This window comes from Vitis riparia, chromosome 7 (assembly GCF_004353265.1).
Source record: "Vitis riparia cultivar Riparia Gloire de Montpellier isolate 1030 chromosome 7, EGFV_Vit.rip_1.0, whole genome shotgun sequence".
NCBI classification, from domain to species: Eukaryota; Viridiplantae; Streptophyta; class Magnoliopsida; order Vitales; family Vitaceae; genus Vitis; species Vitis riparia.
In genome coordinates, this window is record NC_048437.1 from 8,583,275 (window position 1) to 8,600,825 (window position 17,551).

General features: G+C 36.9%; 2 protein-coding genes across 3 annotated transcripts; one reads left to right on the forward strand and one right to left on the reverse strand.

Moving 5' to 3' along the window:
- The first annotated feature begins 1,536 nt into the window (after window positions 1–1,536).
- Window positions 1,537–5,169, forward strand: LOC117917811 (L-ascorbate oxidase homolog). 2 transcript variants are annotated; one of them, XM_034834220.1, is made up of 9 exons: window positions 1,537–1,633; window positions 2,366–2,546; window positions 2,665–2,774; window positions 2,885–3,155; window positions 3,447–3,549; window positions 3,677–4,022; window positions 4,113–4,478; window positions 4,589–4,667; window positions 4,755–5,169. In XM_034834220.1, the coding sequence occupies exons 2-9, from the start codon at window positions 2,403–2,405 to the stop codon at window positions 4,950–4,952; spliced, it is 1,617 nt and encodes a 538-aa protein (XP_034690111.1). In that variant the 5' UTR covers window positions 1,537–1,633; window positions 2,366–2,402; the 3' UTR covers window positions 4,953–5,169. The 2 variants fall into 2 exon arrangements, with proteins under 2 accessions (XP_034690111.1, XP_034690112.1); XM_034834221.1 differs by lacking the exon at window positions 1,537–1,633 and adding an exon at window positions 2,048–2,144.
- Window positions 5,170–8,535: 3,366 nt separating this feature from the next.
- LOC117917399 (dof zinc finger protein DOF1.1-like) lies at window positions 8,536–10,043 on the reverse strand. Its single transcript, XM_034833667.1, has 2 exons — window positions 9,910–10,043; window positions 8,536–9,812 (listed from the first exon to the last, which is right to left on the reverse strand). The coding sequence occupies exon 2, from the start codon at window positions 9,780–9,782 to the stop codon at window positions 8,784–8,786; it is 999 nt and encodes a 332-aa protein (XP_034689558.1). The 5' UTR covers window positions 9,783–9,812; window positions 9,910–10,043; the 3' UTR covers window positions 8,536–8,783.
- Between the last annotated feature and the right edge of the window lie 7,508 nt (window positions 10,044–17,551).

Consider the following 17,551-nt stretch of genomic DNA (forward strand, 5'->3'; position numbering starts at 1 on the left):
AGCATACCCATTGTTTATCCCCCTCTTCCAACACAGTTGGCTGGTGCAACAGCACTTAGCTCTTGGAAGATATTGATAAAAGCCTTTCTCATTTTTGAAGGGATATCTTGTGCTCCTGCGGGCTGTGTATGAGTTCATTCCGTGCAACCAAGGAAATACTATTACTTCATTTCAGAACACCCAGAGTTGAAACCTTCATGGTTGGTCCGGAATTCGATAGTCTGTGTTTGATTATGGTCACAACCCAGAACTATATCTATGTTGCAAATAAAAGAAAGAGGACCCAAGATACTCTTTAACACCATATAGAAACTTACGATAAGATGATTGAAGGGCTGAGATCCATGAGGAGCACACGATGAGTATTTAATTTCACGTGTGTTGGGAGTTGAATTCAGTGGATTGGAGTCATTGCATGAACCCATGAGATCTGTCCTCGGAATACTTTCTAGTTTCCAGCCCACTAGTTGACTTAATGTAGTTTATACCAACTATCATGGGCTGACCTTAGGGTAGCATGTAAGTTTCACATTCAAAAGTTTTTTGACTCCAAATTCACCACCAGTCTACTGGGTCATGTGCAACATTGAAGTTATGGGATCATTTTTTTTTTTTTTTTTTTTTTGGAAAAATGCAAAATGACAGTAATGTGGATTAAAATTCTTGAATATCTGAAACAATTACTATTTATATATGCTTCGAAGAAGTGTTCTAACTTCTACACAATTGGGATTTTTTTTTTTTTTTTTTTTGAGATACTTTACAATCTCACTTTCTCAGAATGAGTTCTCTATTTTTATTTTTTATTTTTTAATTTTTAACAAAAGGTAGAGTATGATTTCGCTAAAAATGTGAATGAAAAATTATTTTAGACATTGACAAATACACATGACTTGGACTTTCACCAAAACTTAAAAATGCAGAAAGAAACACCAAGAAAGTCAAGTGGGAAAAGGGCCAAGAAAGAAACCCCACTGCAGAACAAAAAAGAAATGATAAAATTGACGCCCCTTCTTGAAACGCTGCAATCTTAGACAAACTCGATCCATGGAAGCCTCTCAGTGTCTTCGGCCTCTGCTAGCTGCCACGCCATGTGACCTATCTTCAACACCACCTCCATCTCATTCACATTTGCAACACGCAACACTCCGCGTTCTCTTTCATTTATTTTATCATAGTCCCACCTCCATTAATTGCACTTGATGATGATCCGCTCTCGGCTGCGTCGCTCTCGCTCTCTCAGATTTTTCTTCCTCCTGCCACCTCCCACTAATCCACAGCCATTCTCTATGCAAAATTCACAATATATGGCTACTACATAAGTTTCTTGCAGTGGATGGTTTTAGCATTCCAAGAAATGCTGGTCAAATAGACAACATGGGTTTCAATATTGGGAGGGAAATGAGGTTGAGAAAGAACAGATGGGTTTGCATGAAGTGCGCCGCAAATGAGTTTGCGATCAGCCCTCGATATTTGTGACCATGCTGGCATTCTTAGGATCTTTCATGGCCACCTTTTTTCTGGTTTAAAAAATAAATATATAAGGAATTGCGCGTGGACTCAATGGTTGTTGCATTACATTCTCACTTCCTTCTCCTTGTTTGTTTCCTTCACTGAGGAGTTTGGATTTCGGGTATGTCATAAATTTGGTTGTTTGTTAGAATGTTTTCGTACTTTTAGGTAGTTTTGATATGTGAGTAGGTTTCTTTAAGCTTATGTTGTAGAATTTGTTGTTACTTAAAAGGATGATGTGCAGTCGGGAAAATTTGTTGATAGTCTTGTGATATAGTATGTGACTCAGTGAAAGACACAGGGAGAAAAAGGGGCAAACTTGTATTTTTATTATTGAGGGTGCACAATAGATTGGGGGTGCCAGGAACGCCGCGATAAGATTCAGGGGTAATTTTAGAATTTTATTACCTGAGGGTTAATATAAATACCCTTTTATGTAACCCTGCCGAACCATGTAAATCTTTTTTATTTTTTTTTTCACTTTTCTCTAATTTTCACCAGGAATTGTTGTAAGAAAATTTTCAGTCTCTCGTTTTCAAGTATGAATTATAGTGAAATCTGGGGTGTTTTTCTGCCAGAGCAATGCTGAAATATCTAAAAAGGCTTCTCTGAATACAGAGACACAGTCCATGGTGACTTGCTGTTATAACAGTAGTTTGAAGGAGGATCCCATTTGCATTTCAGGAATTCTATTTATTTATTTCTTTATTTTTAAAAAAGAAAAAAGAAAAAGAGTTTTCAATCCAATTCTAAATTTTCCCTTTAGATCTGTTCCCTTTTTATTTGAATTTCTTTCATAGCATGGTTCTGATTTAGTTGCATGTATATGGGTTCTCTCAATTTTCTTTTTCAGAGAAGAACAGAATCTTGGAGGAACAATTTCTGATAGAATGAGGCCGGCCATTTTCCTGCATTTTTTCTTTGGAACATTGGCCTGTTTGAGTCTCCTCTGTGTTATAGCAGAGGACCCATCTAGATATTACACATGGACAGTCACATATGGAACAATTTCTCCTCTTGGGTCTCCTCAACAGGTTGGTTTTTAACAGTATATTTTTGTAATTGCTGATTCTGTTTGAAATTTAACATTAATGGGGTTATATGTTAGCTTCTAGGGGCTCACCTTGATTAGTTTTTCCTTGGATTTTGTAGGTTATCCTTATTAATGGACAGTTTCCTGGTCCTACGATTGATTGTGTGACCAATGACAACATTATTGTTACTGTCATCAACAAGTTGGATAAACCTTTCCTCATTACATGGTCAGTGCTTTCTTCCTTCTTGGACCCTAACTCTGCTCACCTTTGTAGTGTTTTCGTGTCATATTTTTGTATGAAAACTCATAAGCAATAGTTTATTGGTGAGAATCTAGGAATGGGATTAAACAGAGAAAGACCCCATGGCAAGATGGAACGCTTGGCACCAATTGTCCAATCCCACCAAACTCAAACTGGACATACAAGTTCCAGACAAAGGATCAGATAGGAACCTACTCCTACTTCCCTTCAACTCTAATGCATAGAGCTGCTGGAGGTTTTGGGGGTTTCAATATTGCGTCCAGGTCTGTGATACCGATTCCATATCCTATACCAGTTGAAGAATTCACTCTACTTGTTAGCGATTGGTACAACTCTTCCCACAAGGTTAGTAAGTAATGGTATTTATTTTCTTTAATTTTCTTACAGCATAATTCCTTGAGTCGCTTTGAGATTAGGTATGTAATGGTTGAAGGCATGCACATCCTTTCCATTGAAATATGTAGCACTACCGAAATGTGCAAAATGGCAAAACAAGTTTAATCGAATTTAGTATTATACATCCCGGGGAAATTTAGAAGTTGTTTACTGCTCTTAAGAATGTAAAGATATTAATCTATTGCATTTAGGGGTAGATTTGTGGGGAGGCAAATGTTCTAATAGGTCTTATGCTTGCAGGCCTTGCAGACCAAATTGGACTCGGGTATTCCTCTTCCACTTCCTAATGCTCTTCTGATAAATGGGCTTCCTAGTGGTTCCACTTTTTTCACCGGTGAAAAAGGTAACCATCTCATGAAATTATTGAGTCTATGCTTCCCAATTTCATTGCATGGGAATATGCTTTCCTGAATCTATATTAAGGCCAATTCAGTAGTTAATTACTGTAAGTGTTGTGAATATATTTTCAGGGAAAACCTACAAGTTTAGGGTTTCAAATGTGGGCATATCAACTTCAATCAATTTTAGGATTCAGGGCCACACAATGACACTCGTTGAAGTAGAAGGAGCTCATACAGTGCAGGACGTTTATGACTCCCTGGATGTTCATGTGGGTCAATCTGTTGCTGTCCTGGTTACCTTGCATGCTACGGTCAAGGATTATTTCATCGTGGCCTCGACCCGGTTCACAAAGCCCGTCCTCACTGCTACTTCATTTCTTAAGTATGCTGGTTCCAGGACCCCTGCCTCTGAGCCATTGCCAATTGGTCCAACTTATCAGATTCACTGGTCAATGATGCAGGCAAGGACCATCAGGTATATAATACTCTCATGACTTCAATTGTCATAGTTGTAGGCCAGTTGCTTCAAAACTATTCTAATGGCTTTCATTTTCTGTGTTGGAAGACGGAATTTGACTGCAAATGCAGCCAGGCCAAACCCTCAAGGGTCATTCCATTATGGGACCATACCGATACAAAGGACACTCATTTTAGCCAACTCTGCAACTAAGATCAATGGAACCCTAAGATATGCTATTAATGGGATCTCCTATGTCAACCCCGCAACCCCATTGAAGCTTGCTGACTATTATAACATCTCGGGTGTCTTCAAGTTAAACTCCATCAAGGATACTCCTCCTTCTGGCCCTGCAGTTTTCGGCACCTCTGTCATAGGAACTACCCTTCATGACTTCATAGAAATTGTCTTCCAGAACAATGAGACCACTCTCCAATCTTGGCATCTTGATGGTTATACTTTCTGGACTGTCGGGTACGCCTCTGTTCTTTGTTTGCTTATTATTTGCTACTGGATTCTCTACTCTTTTTGAAATCATTCATAATCAAGTCTAAGAAATTCTATGATAATCTCTGGAAATTCAGATTTGGCTCCGGCCAGTGGACGCCTGACATGAGGAGGCGCTACAATCTGGCTGATGCTATTAGTAGACACACTGTCCAGGTAAATGAAAGTTCTAATTTTTTTTTTTTTTCATCTATTTTTGGTTTTATCCAATTTAGTTTCTCACATATACACAACTTGTTGCAGGTATACCCCAATTCTTGGAGTGCAGTTCTGGCATCTTTGGACAACAAAGGCATGTGGAACTTGAGGTCTGCAATATGGTCACGGCAGTATCTAGGACAGCAATTTTATATCAGAGTATGGAGCAACGAAACGAGCTTGTTTACTGAGTATGATGTTCCTGATAATGCATTGTACTGTGGCAAGGCCAAGCGCCCATAAAATTACCTTGATGTGTTAGTTCTTTCATTGTTATTACTATTAGTTTTTTTCTTTCTTTCATTTTCAGTTACGAGGGTGTGACTGTCGGTAAAAAGGAAAAAGGGGGGTCAATAAGCTTAGAAAGAGGGACAATATTGAAGAAAATTTTAGTTGTCATTGTGTTAAGATTTCTTCCTATTCATAATCATAATAATATTTTCCTTACTTTGTCTGATCAGCTACTGTGCTATATGCTTGGGTTTTTTTCGTCTGGTGATGCTTTTTTTCTTGTCTGTTATCTGCTGCCTTTCACCCTGAATAAAAAGAAAAAGGAAAATGAGCACAATTCAGCTCAAAACATTGCCTAAAAATGCAAACTAGCTTACCATTGAAGGGCACAAAATGTAGGAGAGGCCCTCACAGACAACAAGGGAAAGCACAGACAGCAGACACATGGAAGCCAACCCATATACAAGGTTCCAAGGGTTAATATACTCATGGGATGTGTCTTGACAGTAATTCTATAAAATGTTTTTAATTTTTCTAATACTTAAAAAATAAAATTTTTTAAATATTAAAAATGATATAAATATTTCCTAAAATTATTGTTTAACACACTTTTAGAATAGCTTTAATACAACTTAAGAATAATACTTAATAACTTAAAAGTAGCTTTAAGTTGAATTATATTTAAATTAAAAGGTATTGAGTTATCAAAGTCATTTTTAATTTTAAATTATAATAATATGAGATAGTTGGGTAATGTTTCTTAAAAGTATTTATAGATTTAAAAACACTTAAAAAGCTCTTTTAAGGTAAAAAAATAAATGTTTAATAATATTTTGAAAAATATTACTAAAAATTTAGAAAAACACTTGAAATAATTTTTAAAGAAGCACTTGGGAGATGTTTCTTTAAAAAAACACTTTAAAAATTTTCAAATATTCCTGAAATACCCCCAGGTGTTTTATGATATCTACCTACTTTTTTCCTTTCAATTCTCTTCTCTTTCTCCTTCACTCTCCTCTTCCTTCTTCCCTTTCCATCTCAGTGGAGACTTTATAATCCAAAGGCTTTCATCACTCTCATTTAACATCATTGAACTCTGCTTCAAGGTAGTTTCCATCCTTGATGAACAAGTTTTGTAAAGCATATCATGTGCAAGATGTAGAAAAATATATATTAGAAATTAATTTCCATAGATATAAGTGCCTCAAAGAAGGAAAGAAATTGACATATGTATATAATGGACATACGTGGGTACTTGAACCTACAAATCATATACATATCACAAGCATCATAGAGCTATAATTTTAACCGTATTTTATAATCCAACCCCCACCTCAGGCAAGAACATCAAGGGGTAAAAACTAACATTTGACACTTTTAATTTTTAGACAATACAATTTAAGAAAACTTTTAAATCTAATGGAGTTGCCACCTATTATTCTGTGATAAAAAAAAAAATCACTATTTTTAATCTAATATGTACTCCAATATTTTTTTTAATCTTTGAGAATTTGTTATACCACTATTAATGTTTATTTATTAAACCATTTGTTTTAATTTTTTCAAAATTTTCTTATAATCATAAAAATGATTATTTTTAGTTTTTTAATAATATAAATGTTTACATATTCTATTAATATAGATGTTTATATATTCTTTTAGTGAAAAGTTTTGGATTTATTATAATATTTTTTATAATTAAATTAAATGTCATTTTTTATAATTTATTCTTAAAAACGTTCTTATACTTATACTTATACAACATATAATAAAACATATTATTAAAATAATTTTTTCATATTCTCATAAAAAGTGTTTTTCATAGAAACACTATAAAAGAAAATACTTCTAATAAAAATACTTTATCTAAAAACACTATCAAATGAGTTTTAAATTACTTAATCAAACATATTTAATATAATTTAATAACTTAAAATAAATCATTAAGTCATATTAAATCAATAAGTTGATTTATCAAACACCCTCTTAATAACATATCGTATGGATTAAAAATATATATATATACACCAAATCCGACAAAAAGATGATTAAACATGAACTTTAGAAAATCAAGAATCAATAAAACAACTTCATAAGGCTGCTGAGGCCACCGACACTTGTTCACTGAAAACAGTTCGGCATACATTCAAATTTTCATGAAATTAAAGACGACTTTAACTTGAATGCTTATCTAATCCGAATCCCTGCCACTCTATAAAGTTGTTATCCATAAAATCAGTCACAATCTGTGTGTTATTCACCCTACTTCTAAACAAACAGTAAATTTCTTTTTCCATAGCTTTGGAAGTGGACCACATAAATTTGTGAACATATAATATTTTCAACATTGATCCACGTAATTCCCCATGATTGTGATTGTGATAATGATAATCTATATTCTATTACTGACATTAGTTAGTCTGTAGCTTTATTTTAAACATGGACGAAGACTTAACTTGGATGGCAAATTGGAATTTTTCAAATTGAGTGGATTGTATCAAATCCATCCATTTCGATTCTATCAAACAGGTTTGGTGAATAATTACAATAACACGTAGAGGGATAGGCATGATAATAGCAATAAAAAAAACATTTAAAACCATATAAATATGGGTTGGATTAGGTATGGTGTCAAATGCTTCAAATCAAAGCCCAAGGCCCTTCCATGTTCCAGAATGGTTCTTCGTACTGGTTACGAATTTTTATGTCTATGAAAAATACTAAAATAGTTTATTCATTGAAATTTGTGCTCGCTAAGAGAGAAGGGTGATGTCGGTTGATGACCCGTAACAACTGAAACAGTACTAGGTTTTTTTTTGTTTTTTTGTTTTTTTTTTTAATTCCACCATTTTGCTTCACACTAGGAAGTATAACATTGGAGGGAGATGTAACCGGAAGTTAATTATCTAATTGTTGAATGGAGAGGTTGAATTCAGTCTGGCATGTTTAGTCTGATCACAAGGCTACTGAACTAAACAAGATGCCAAGGGAAAACATGAGAGAGAATAAAAAGAGGAAGAGGGATGGTGGTGGTAATGGTAGGTTAGGAGTTCTGAGTGATGGAAGAGAATATATATTCTTTGCCAATTTCTGAGTAGGAAGCAAGGAGAAACACAAAGGCGATTAACATAAAGCTGCAGCAGGAATCCTCCCAACTGTAAGAATCAAATTGCAGTTTTAGGAAACTCTTTCGAAAGGCTGCTTTGACACTTCACTTATCACTTTCTTATAACAAAACAATCCAAAGAATCTTCATCTGCCATCCACAAGGCCACCACCACCACCACCACCCTCCTCCTCCACCTCTTAATTTATGAAAAGTGAACCCTAGCTACAGCTTTAAGCTGACCAAGAAGATAAACTCTTTCACCAATTCATGAGCTTATTCTCTCACAAATATTTTATTCCCAGTCAGAGAAAATATTATTGTTATTTTTATTATAAGCAATCTGGATAAAATCTAACATTCTCATGTGTAAGAGCAACCCCCATGGATCACACCTACCTAGAAAATTGAACTGATGGAGTACTTGCTTTGAGTATCTAAGAAAAACCCATGATATTTTATGTAAATGGTGGCAATAATCCGAAAATATGAAGAAGCACTCAAAAACACCTAAAATCTTTCATTGTTAAACACACCTTCAATCACACATACAGAAAAAGGAAGTGGAGAAGAAAGAAAGAAAGAAAGAGAGAGAAACTGATGCTACAGCCATATTCATATACCACAACCCAAACAACCATAACAAAAAAAAAAAAAAACAAAAACAAAAACAAAAACAAAAAAAACAACCCTAGCTTAGGGAGGAAAATTAAATGATATCAAAAGAAAAGGATCTTTTAAGGATATGCACCATTAGTTGTTGGAAGATCAGACCACGAAAAGGTCGGATTCCAGTAACCCAATTCACCTCCCGCAATCGGAGCAGACTCCAAAATGGATGAAGAGGAAGAAACCGCATTGCTGAGAACTACTGGTGAATGATCGGTGTAATAATTATTGGATGATCTAAGCCTTTGATACAGCTCCTGAATCCCAGTGTTTTGAACTTCACCAAGTATAAAGCCATTTTGCTGTTGATGGTGGCTGTTTTGTTGGTGCTGTTGAGTTTGATGTTGATTGTTTCTCCAGAAAGAGCTGCACAGACCAATAGAAGGAAGCTGGTTCAGATGATCCAACCCCATGTTCCGAGCAATATTTACTGCACCTGTTCCCACTCCTGACTCCGAGGCCATGTGGGATCCAATCATAACCCCATCATCCTTCACAGTTACAGAATTCGATATTGGACTAGGGTTAGGATTAGGGTTCTGGGTGGCTCTCAGTAAGGCCAGCAGATGAGAATTCTGTGGCGACGCCCAAAGAATTGGGTTGGAAGGAATCTCGTGATCAAACCCACCTCCCAGACCCGATTTTCCGATCTCGGACACCACGCTCTTGGCCTTTCCGGCACTCGATTTCCCCACAGCTGTTGAAACGCTAGTGTTCTTGTTCTTCCGGCAACCCCCTCCAATCGGAACATTGCGGAGGGCACCGCCTTTAGTCCAATACCTCCGGCAGGTCTTGCAGAAGTGGCGAGGCTGTGTAAGGTTATAGTTGTTGTAATAACAAAACTTAGTATTGGAAGAATCACAGCGAGGGCACCTCAAATTCTCAGAAGCAGAAGAAGTGGTAGCAGCAGCAGCAGTGGTAACAGTGGTAGTATTGCCAGAAGAAGAAGAAGATGGAGAAGGCGATGGAGAAGGAGAGGGAGAGGCCTCTAAAATTCCTCCATTAATGGTGATTTTCCTCTCTCCTCCTATAAGTCCAGCACCTCCCCCTAACAGCTCTTGAATCATCCTTTTTTTTCTTTTGCTGCCTTTGAAGATCTACAACAATCCAAAAACAAGAAAAGCAAAGTGAGGTGAGATCTTTTTAGCAGTGGAAAAGATAAAGAAAGTAGGTTTTGTTGTGTATTAGTATTACAGTATATGTGAGATCTATGTGAGAGTGATAAAGAGAGGTAGAAACATGAATTGAGAGCTTGTTTCAGTTGATGAATATGGGCTTTGTTTTTGTGGGTGTAAAAGAATAGGGGTGTGTGGGGAGGGTTGAGCCTTTGAAGGAAGCTTTAATATAGATACATATACAAGACCAAACACCCCCCACTTTTTCTCCCTCAGTCTATGCGGAAGAAAATAAATTAAAAAAAAATTCTAGGATGGATTTGGATTTTGGTTGCAAGTAGTTTTTGGAGGGAAGTGATTGGAGGTTTCCCCATTTCCCACTTTGCCCTTTTCCCTTCCTTCTCTAAGGATTAAAATAAAATTTTATAAGACCACATTATTACTCTCATGATTCCAATGACAGTCAGCAAGAAATATTAACGAATTGATGATTAAAACCACCTTTTCTTCTCTTTTTATTCACCTGGTGCTTGCTGTCAAAAACACAGCCATTTTAAAAATAATCATATCTTTTTTTCCCATACGCTCCACACTTGTCACCCCACTTCGACATTGCTAGGTTTATCATAGTATTAACAATTTCGGATTTTCCTATAATTATCCCCAGTTTGGTCGTATGCCATATTCCTTATCTACAGCATAATCACTAAGCTTGAAGAATAAAACAAAACTAGTCAAAGGTGGGACTCAGTTCAGGATTGTTTATTTCAACATTTTGTTGACAACTAATTATATGGTATGTGACTAAACTTCCTAGTGAAAAAAATTCCAAAACTCCTATCATTTTCCTCAGTATACGTTTGAAACTTCAATCCTCAATTACTTAATCGATGGGGAAATGTAAGATGAGTTCACTATTTGCTTTAGCATTATGGGAATTGTTTTTAGCGCTAGTGGGAAGAAAAGCCAAGGATTTATAATGGGGGAAGAGAAGGGGAGAATTAATAATGATAGTAGTAATCAAGTTAAGTAAAATAATAATGTTTGGGTTAGGGTAGTATTGGGGTTAGCTGTGCAGGAGAAGATGCTGCTGAAAGACAATGATTACATGTTCAAGAAGAGGGCTTATCACGTGGAAATACGTGTAAAGCACAAGACCCCACACCCAACAACAAAGCCACTGCCCGAAACTTATGGCTTGAATTGAGCCTTCCCCCACACACTACACTACCCTAACAAATCATCAGCATGATTGCCATCGTGTGCTACACATTTGAGCCATCACCCATCCCCTCTATCCCAATTATTCTCACGTGTCAATGCTCCCTCTCTATCCGTGTGCCTCTCCTCTCCCCATCTCACCTTTCTATTATTTGACTCCTAAAATATTAATTTCTAATAAGCTTACTATATATGTTGAATGCTTTACAATATCTAGAAAAAAAAAAAGGGAAAATAATTAGGTTTCAATCATAGCCTAAGAGCGCTTTCATACAATTGAAAGCGACCAATACTACATTTGACAATTGAATTGGTGAAATGGATTCACACTTGGCTCAATTGTACGATGAAAATTGGAAAAGGAGACTCCATAGTGGCTGGGTCATGGTCATGAGCTTGAAAGATGTGTTTGGGTCTGCGTTTCTCACTACTTTTCATTATGCCCACTACTAAGAAGAACACAAAACAAATTGTAAATCGACTTGACATAGCCCTCATCCATTCGCCACTGATAAGAAAAAACTGTATATATATATATATATAAATGTTATATTTCACCAACAAAATTTCATTCAGATATGGTGGTAAATGGAAAGAAAAAGGGTGGGGGTTGGAGGATGGAGGGGTCTACATGTCTCACATTTGCCGAACCGTTTGTCAATCACTATAGGGATTCAAAGCCATTGATTATGAAGAGTAATCTTATCACTTGAGATACAAGATAATTAAATTAACATTGTAACCAACCTTGTTAGTACTAAGATTTTTTTGGGATTTTTCTCCCTTGTTATTATTACAAAATTCAACACCATGTCAATTCTCGTAGACTCCATGGAGAAGTGGACTAAACTAATCCTTTTCTGGACTGTAATGGCTTCAACCATACAATTCAATACTATATTTTAAAGTACTGTTCCAAGAAAGGAACATTATTATTATATAAATTAAATACCCTTAACTTTCCGAAATACCCTTGGAATTCTTGCGTTCATATTCTGTCTGGACTATAAGTCTGTTTCATTGCCTAAAAGAAGAAACAACTACATTTTTTCCTAATACATAAAGTTTTCCAATTGATCATTTTAGAAAATTGAGGAGGTAAACACCAAAGGTGGGCTTGACTCGGTGAACATATGTCTCATGTGTTTGCCAAAGACAAAAAGGCCGTAGAAGGGGCCCCCAATTAGCTGTAGACTCAAGCGTAGAAGAGAAAGGAAACCAATCAGAACTGGAAAGAATCGAGGCTAAGGCTGATACGGCGGGTTACAAGGTTTAAGAGCTATAGTCCTGAATCCTGTGGTCTGTGGTCTCTGGCCTACGGACATTTTCTTATCATGCGCAGTGTTTCAATCCAATTCGAGTTTTTGATTTTATTTTATAATAAAGGAATTGTTATATAAAGCTGATTTTTCCCAAAGTGTACCTGAAGACGAATGGTGGGAGAACGCGTGGGAGTGAGGTCTGGGTCGAGAACAGGAGAAAATGAAATATGAGTGGAAAGGGAAATGAAAGAGGAGGAAAGGAGAAAAACCAAAGTTTGTTTGGCGGTGGGGAGGCGGAGTTGAAAGCAGCAACAAAAGGTAGTGCCGTTCTCGTATTCCAGATTCCTGTAGAAATAGTTATAAAATAATAAGTAACAATAATAATAAATGATAAATGTACTGGGTGGACTGGGAACGTACCTGACCGCGCGTGCCGTCCGGAACGCGAGACCAGTTCAGAGGCTTAAGGAAGACCGACACTGTATGGCCATGAGTCTGCCCACTTTATCCATAATGGACTGGGCAGCATGCGGGCAGCAGAAAACGACGTAAGATTGTAGTCGCAGCTCCACATGCCGGGCAGACGTTGTAGTCGCCGTCAAAGCCCTGTGGGGGCAGGGGCAGGGGCAGGGGCAGACGTCCCTCGATCCTCGGGCACCCACCCCCCCTTCCTTCATCTACTTTCTCTCTCCTGCTCTGTCACTGTCACCTGCTTTCTCTTTCATATGCTCCCCGTAAGATTCGTTTCCCGCCGAATCTCTCTATAACCTAACCGTTCTGAATTTTCTACTTTATACTTATACAAAATATATTTGTTTATTATATGCTTTTTGCGTTATGGTACGCATACATGGACCAACCACTGGCATGGCATTATGCAGAATTATTATGGAAGGTACATGAACGGCTTGCATTAAGATGAGATAAGATGATATGACATGACATGACATAGACCACCATGCATGGATGTCATTCACTTCCCACATTCCATATGGGTCCTACGTGATGTCCCCCTTTATGCGGCATTACAGCCTTTCTAGGGTTTCTCACCCTTCATACTAGTGAATTATTGACAGTATCCCTTCGAATTAAATAAATAAATAAAAATATATTCTCTCCTTCACCCACCCCCCACCGCCTCTCACATTCATGTGTACATTTTTTTTGTATCTATGTTTTGAGTATCTCTTTCATTTGTTTAGGAAAACACCAAAACTTTGGATTTTGGTTGTGACAGATGAATGAAAATGGGCTCATGCTACACTGCTGTAGTGTATCTCTGAGTCATGTGTCTTTGTCCTCTTGAGGGTGTCAAGGTCACTCAGAGTCCATCGTGAGTAAGCTTCTGTGCTATATCCCCTCTTTGCAACACAACAAATTGAAAAACCAAAGACTCCTGGACCCTACCCCTACAATTTTTTAACCGCAGATCTGCATAAACCAGTGTGGGACACTGTTCTTTCCCTTATCGTCTCTACTCTTTTTCGGAATAAGTGAACTTTGAGTCCAAATTTATACTTTTCAAAGCCTTTCAAATTCGGATACAACTGATGTCTCTAACCAACTACATAATTCACTTAGTAGTTTTATTAATTACCCCCCACAATCTATTGTTGTATCATTTCCTATTGTCACTAAATACTAGCTAGAATTTTTTTTTTTGTTCTTAAAGATCCAGCTACTCAAACCTCTTTTAATTAGAATGCAATGCAATACAGAGCGAGTAGCATTGACAGCAATAATCTTTTTCATTAGAATTTACAGTCTTGAAGATATGAAAACACATCGTATGTTTCTCCCTTTCTGTTAGAAATTATCCTGAGAATTGAAAAGACTGGTACGGTTAATAGGAAACGAGAATTTAAACCGACGGAGCCAGGGAATCGCTTACCAAGACATGGTAGCCGCTCAAGACCCACATAGACAAAGTTTTTAATGTTGTGCATAAAATATGAACTGAGTATCATCTATCATGTGTGTGGACCCAATTCACTGTCAGTGGATTGCACTATAACCTTATTGCTGGCCTCTTCCTTGGCCATAGACCCATCTCAGTCCAAATCAATCATTCAAACCCAGCAGATGTGTCCCTTTAAATCATTTAGACTTGCAATTTAGTAATTGGAATTGCAGTGAGGAGTTTAGGGTATGCCGTATGCGTACTGTGTTGGGACCCTTTAAGGGCATCTTGTATTTTGTAAGTATTCATCCAGTGAAGAGATGAACAGAATAAACTAAAATAAAAAAATAAAAAAATATTGGGGGAATTCCATGAAAGGAGAGAAATGGATGGTTCTTAATTCTACATTCCCCCCAGTGGACCCACCTAGAGCAACAATATAAGAAAACAGGTCATCCATGATGGGAACTCCAATGGAGCTTCAACCTGACAAAAGCTAACATGGACAAGATCCTTCCTGCAGGACTACCATAGATCATGTCTCTGGACAAAGGTGGCATGTGGGTTGGTTCTGATTGGGGGGGAGGAACTTACAAAAGGTTGAGTGATGATGAGCCTGGCAGAGAGAATTTCTCACTGACATCCACAGGGACCCCCCACACCCATGCCCACCCTCTAATTCTGTTACCAAGATTAGATTTGGTTCACTATAGGAGTTTGCATTTGATGCAGGCTTTAGCAATAAACTAATCTTTGTATTCCTGTTCTATAATTCCACTGAGATTCAGTTACCATGTGATTCTACCCCTCTAGTGATCTGCATTGAGGATCCCAATTAATATGTGAAGTTTCAAAATTGAAACAAATGAAGTTGTACTTTTCTGGGTTGTTCAGTGACTATAATGTAAAACCATTCAGAAGCCCTGGTTGAATCACAAACACCAAGATAACAATTCTGAAAATCAAGAGCTTTTTCTTCATTTAAAGCTATCCATCTTAATTCCTACAAGTTAATGTCTTTTATCATATATTTTAAAGTCTTCAATATTCACTTTCCAGTGCTATTCCTGTCCCAAAGAACTGGTCCAGCTTCAGGTTTGGAACCAGTTTCATGTCACTTTCCCATGCATGATTCATAATATGTTTAGTAAAAGAAAATGCAAATGTGAAAGATCTTCACTTTGTGAAAATTAAGGTTATGTTTGTCAGGGAAATTTGAGGGAAAATACATATAAGTAAAAAAAAAATTAAAAATAGATTTAAAGTCACAAGCTAAATGAAGTAGCACTTTCCAATATCATCTATCTATCTATCTGTTTGAAGCACATTGGGAAGACCTACCTGCCACAAAACACTTAGATGGCCACAGTAGTCCTACACTGTGGAATATAATTGCCCAATTGATATAAGTGAAATATATGCCTATGAATCTGCAACCAAGCACTGTTCTTAGAATTCAAGGTTTGAATTTGATGCTACAAAAAACCAATAATTTGAAGCTCATGACAATGGTATGCATCAACTGCCTGATGCATGCAAATAAAACAAAGTGAAGAGTTTAGCTCTATGCTTACATACTGTCGATAACAATGTACCTTGTCTAGGAACTGCCACCCTATTTTGGCTCCAACCATCTTTCACATCTGTGTTTGTGACTGAGTTCTACTATCTATTTATGGAATGAAATTAGAACTACCCAATATGAAATAAGCTCCTAGCCACATGTCCTGGTTATATAGAATGCTACCAATAACAACTGTAACCAAATTGAAGTCAAAAGAAGTCCACAAGACAGGTCAACAGTTGAAGTGGAGAAAAAAAAAGGGGGGGTCTTGTGTGCTACCCAAAAGTATGTACATGTCATATCCACTTCTTTTATACCTGCCATGATATGAACATAAGCATGTGCATGAGGACATTGATGCGATCTAAATTTACACGTGTCAACTTTATGAAAGAATACATCAATTAAGTTTTTTGGCAAACAAACCTCTAAGTCATGGTAAGCCATGACATTCCTCTCCAATAGAGTGACAGATGGAGCCCACATTTCCTTTTGATGGGACAAGATGACCGAATCCCATGAAGGACTGATTGTCCTTTACCAGAATAATACAAAATTAAAAGGGTTTTGATTGCGTGATTAACTTGGATTGCTCCAAGTTTTTCCACCCATGATTACATACACTCCAACAACTTCCACAGCTGACAAAATTGAATTTTCCAAATTCTATTTTCATCCCATAAATCATTGAAATTGTAAGCAATCAATTGTATCATCATCATCACTATCGTCATCATCATCCTGTGTAGGAATAGTACTGATATTATTGAGGCAAATGCTGTGAAAATTGATTAGAAGGCCCTCGCTCGGTCACATTCGGAGGGCGAAACATATATTCAACAAAGGATTAACAAAACTCATGCAACAAACAGTTGGTTTCAAGTCAGACAAAGGAGGGTGTTGGTATTCACCTAACCTGCCTGCCAACCATCACACCTGGATCAGAAGCACAGGCAGATTCAAAGTTGAACAGTTCTGAAAAGATCAGCCAGAAAATTTCAATAGGAAATCAGACTTTGGCCTCTACTCCTCTCCAGATCCAACCTGAATTTCAGTTATCAGAACTTTCATGATCTTTAATGGAAAGGTCCGGTGGGTGAGATGAAAAGGAGTGTTGATGCCAAATACAAGAAACCAACATAGTGTGACTACTCGTAGCAGGTACTGAATTTTACTGAGGGAATACTTCTTTCATTGACAATCAGCTACCCTTCCCTTGTCACATCACCCACTGCAACAATTGGGAGGATTTCCAAATGTGCTAATTTTGTATAAACTCATCTCCTATCATTTTATTCACCCATTTCACATCACCACCCCTCTTTCTAAACAATCTGCAATTATAGTCCACAAAACATAACCGGCTAATCGATGCTTTATGAGTTTCTCGTTTTAGATAGAATGATACCAGCTTTCTTGGCTGATGGCGTCCACTACATGTTGTATATCATACTTGGGTTAAGTCTTAAAATCTTGAAAAGACTTTCATCTCCCTCTCTCATCATCAAAATCATAGTAGAACCACCCAATATTTCTCTCTCAATTCCTCCTAGTGAATGATGGAGACAGTGAAATAGAATAATGGAAATAACATATTATATATCCATTACAATCATGACGCCTCGCTTTGCTTGTTATTTTATTAAAGGTTTTTTATATATTTTATTATGACTTGACTTATTCTAAGATTTTTATGTCTGAAGGCAATAGAAATTCTACTATTTGTGATTTCCATTTCTCAACTAACTCCATGACAATATATACACCCAACTCA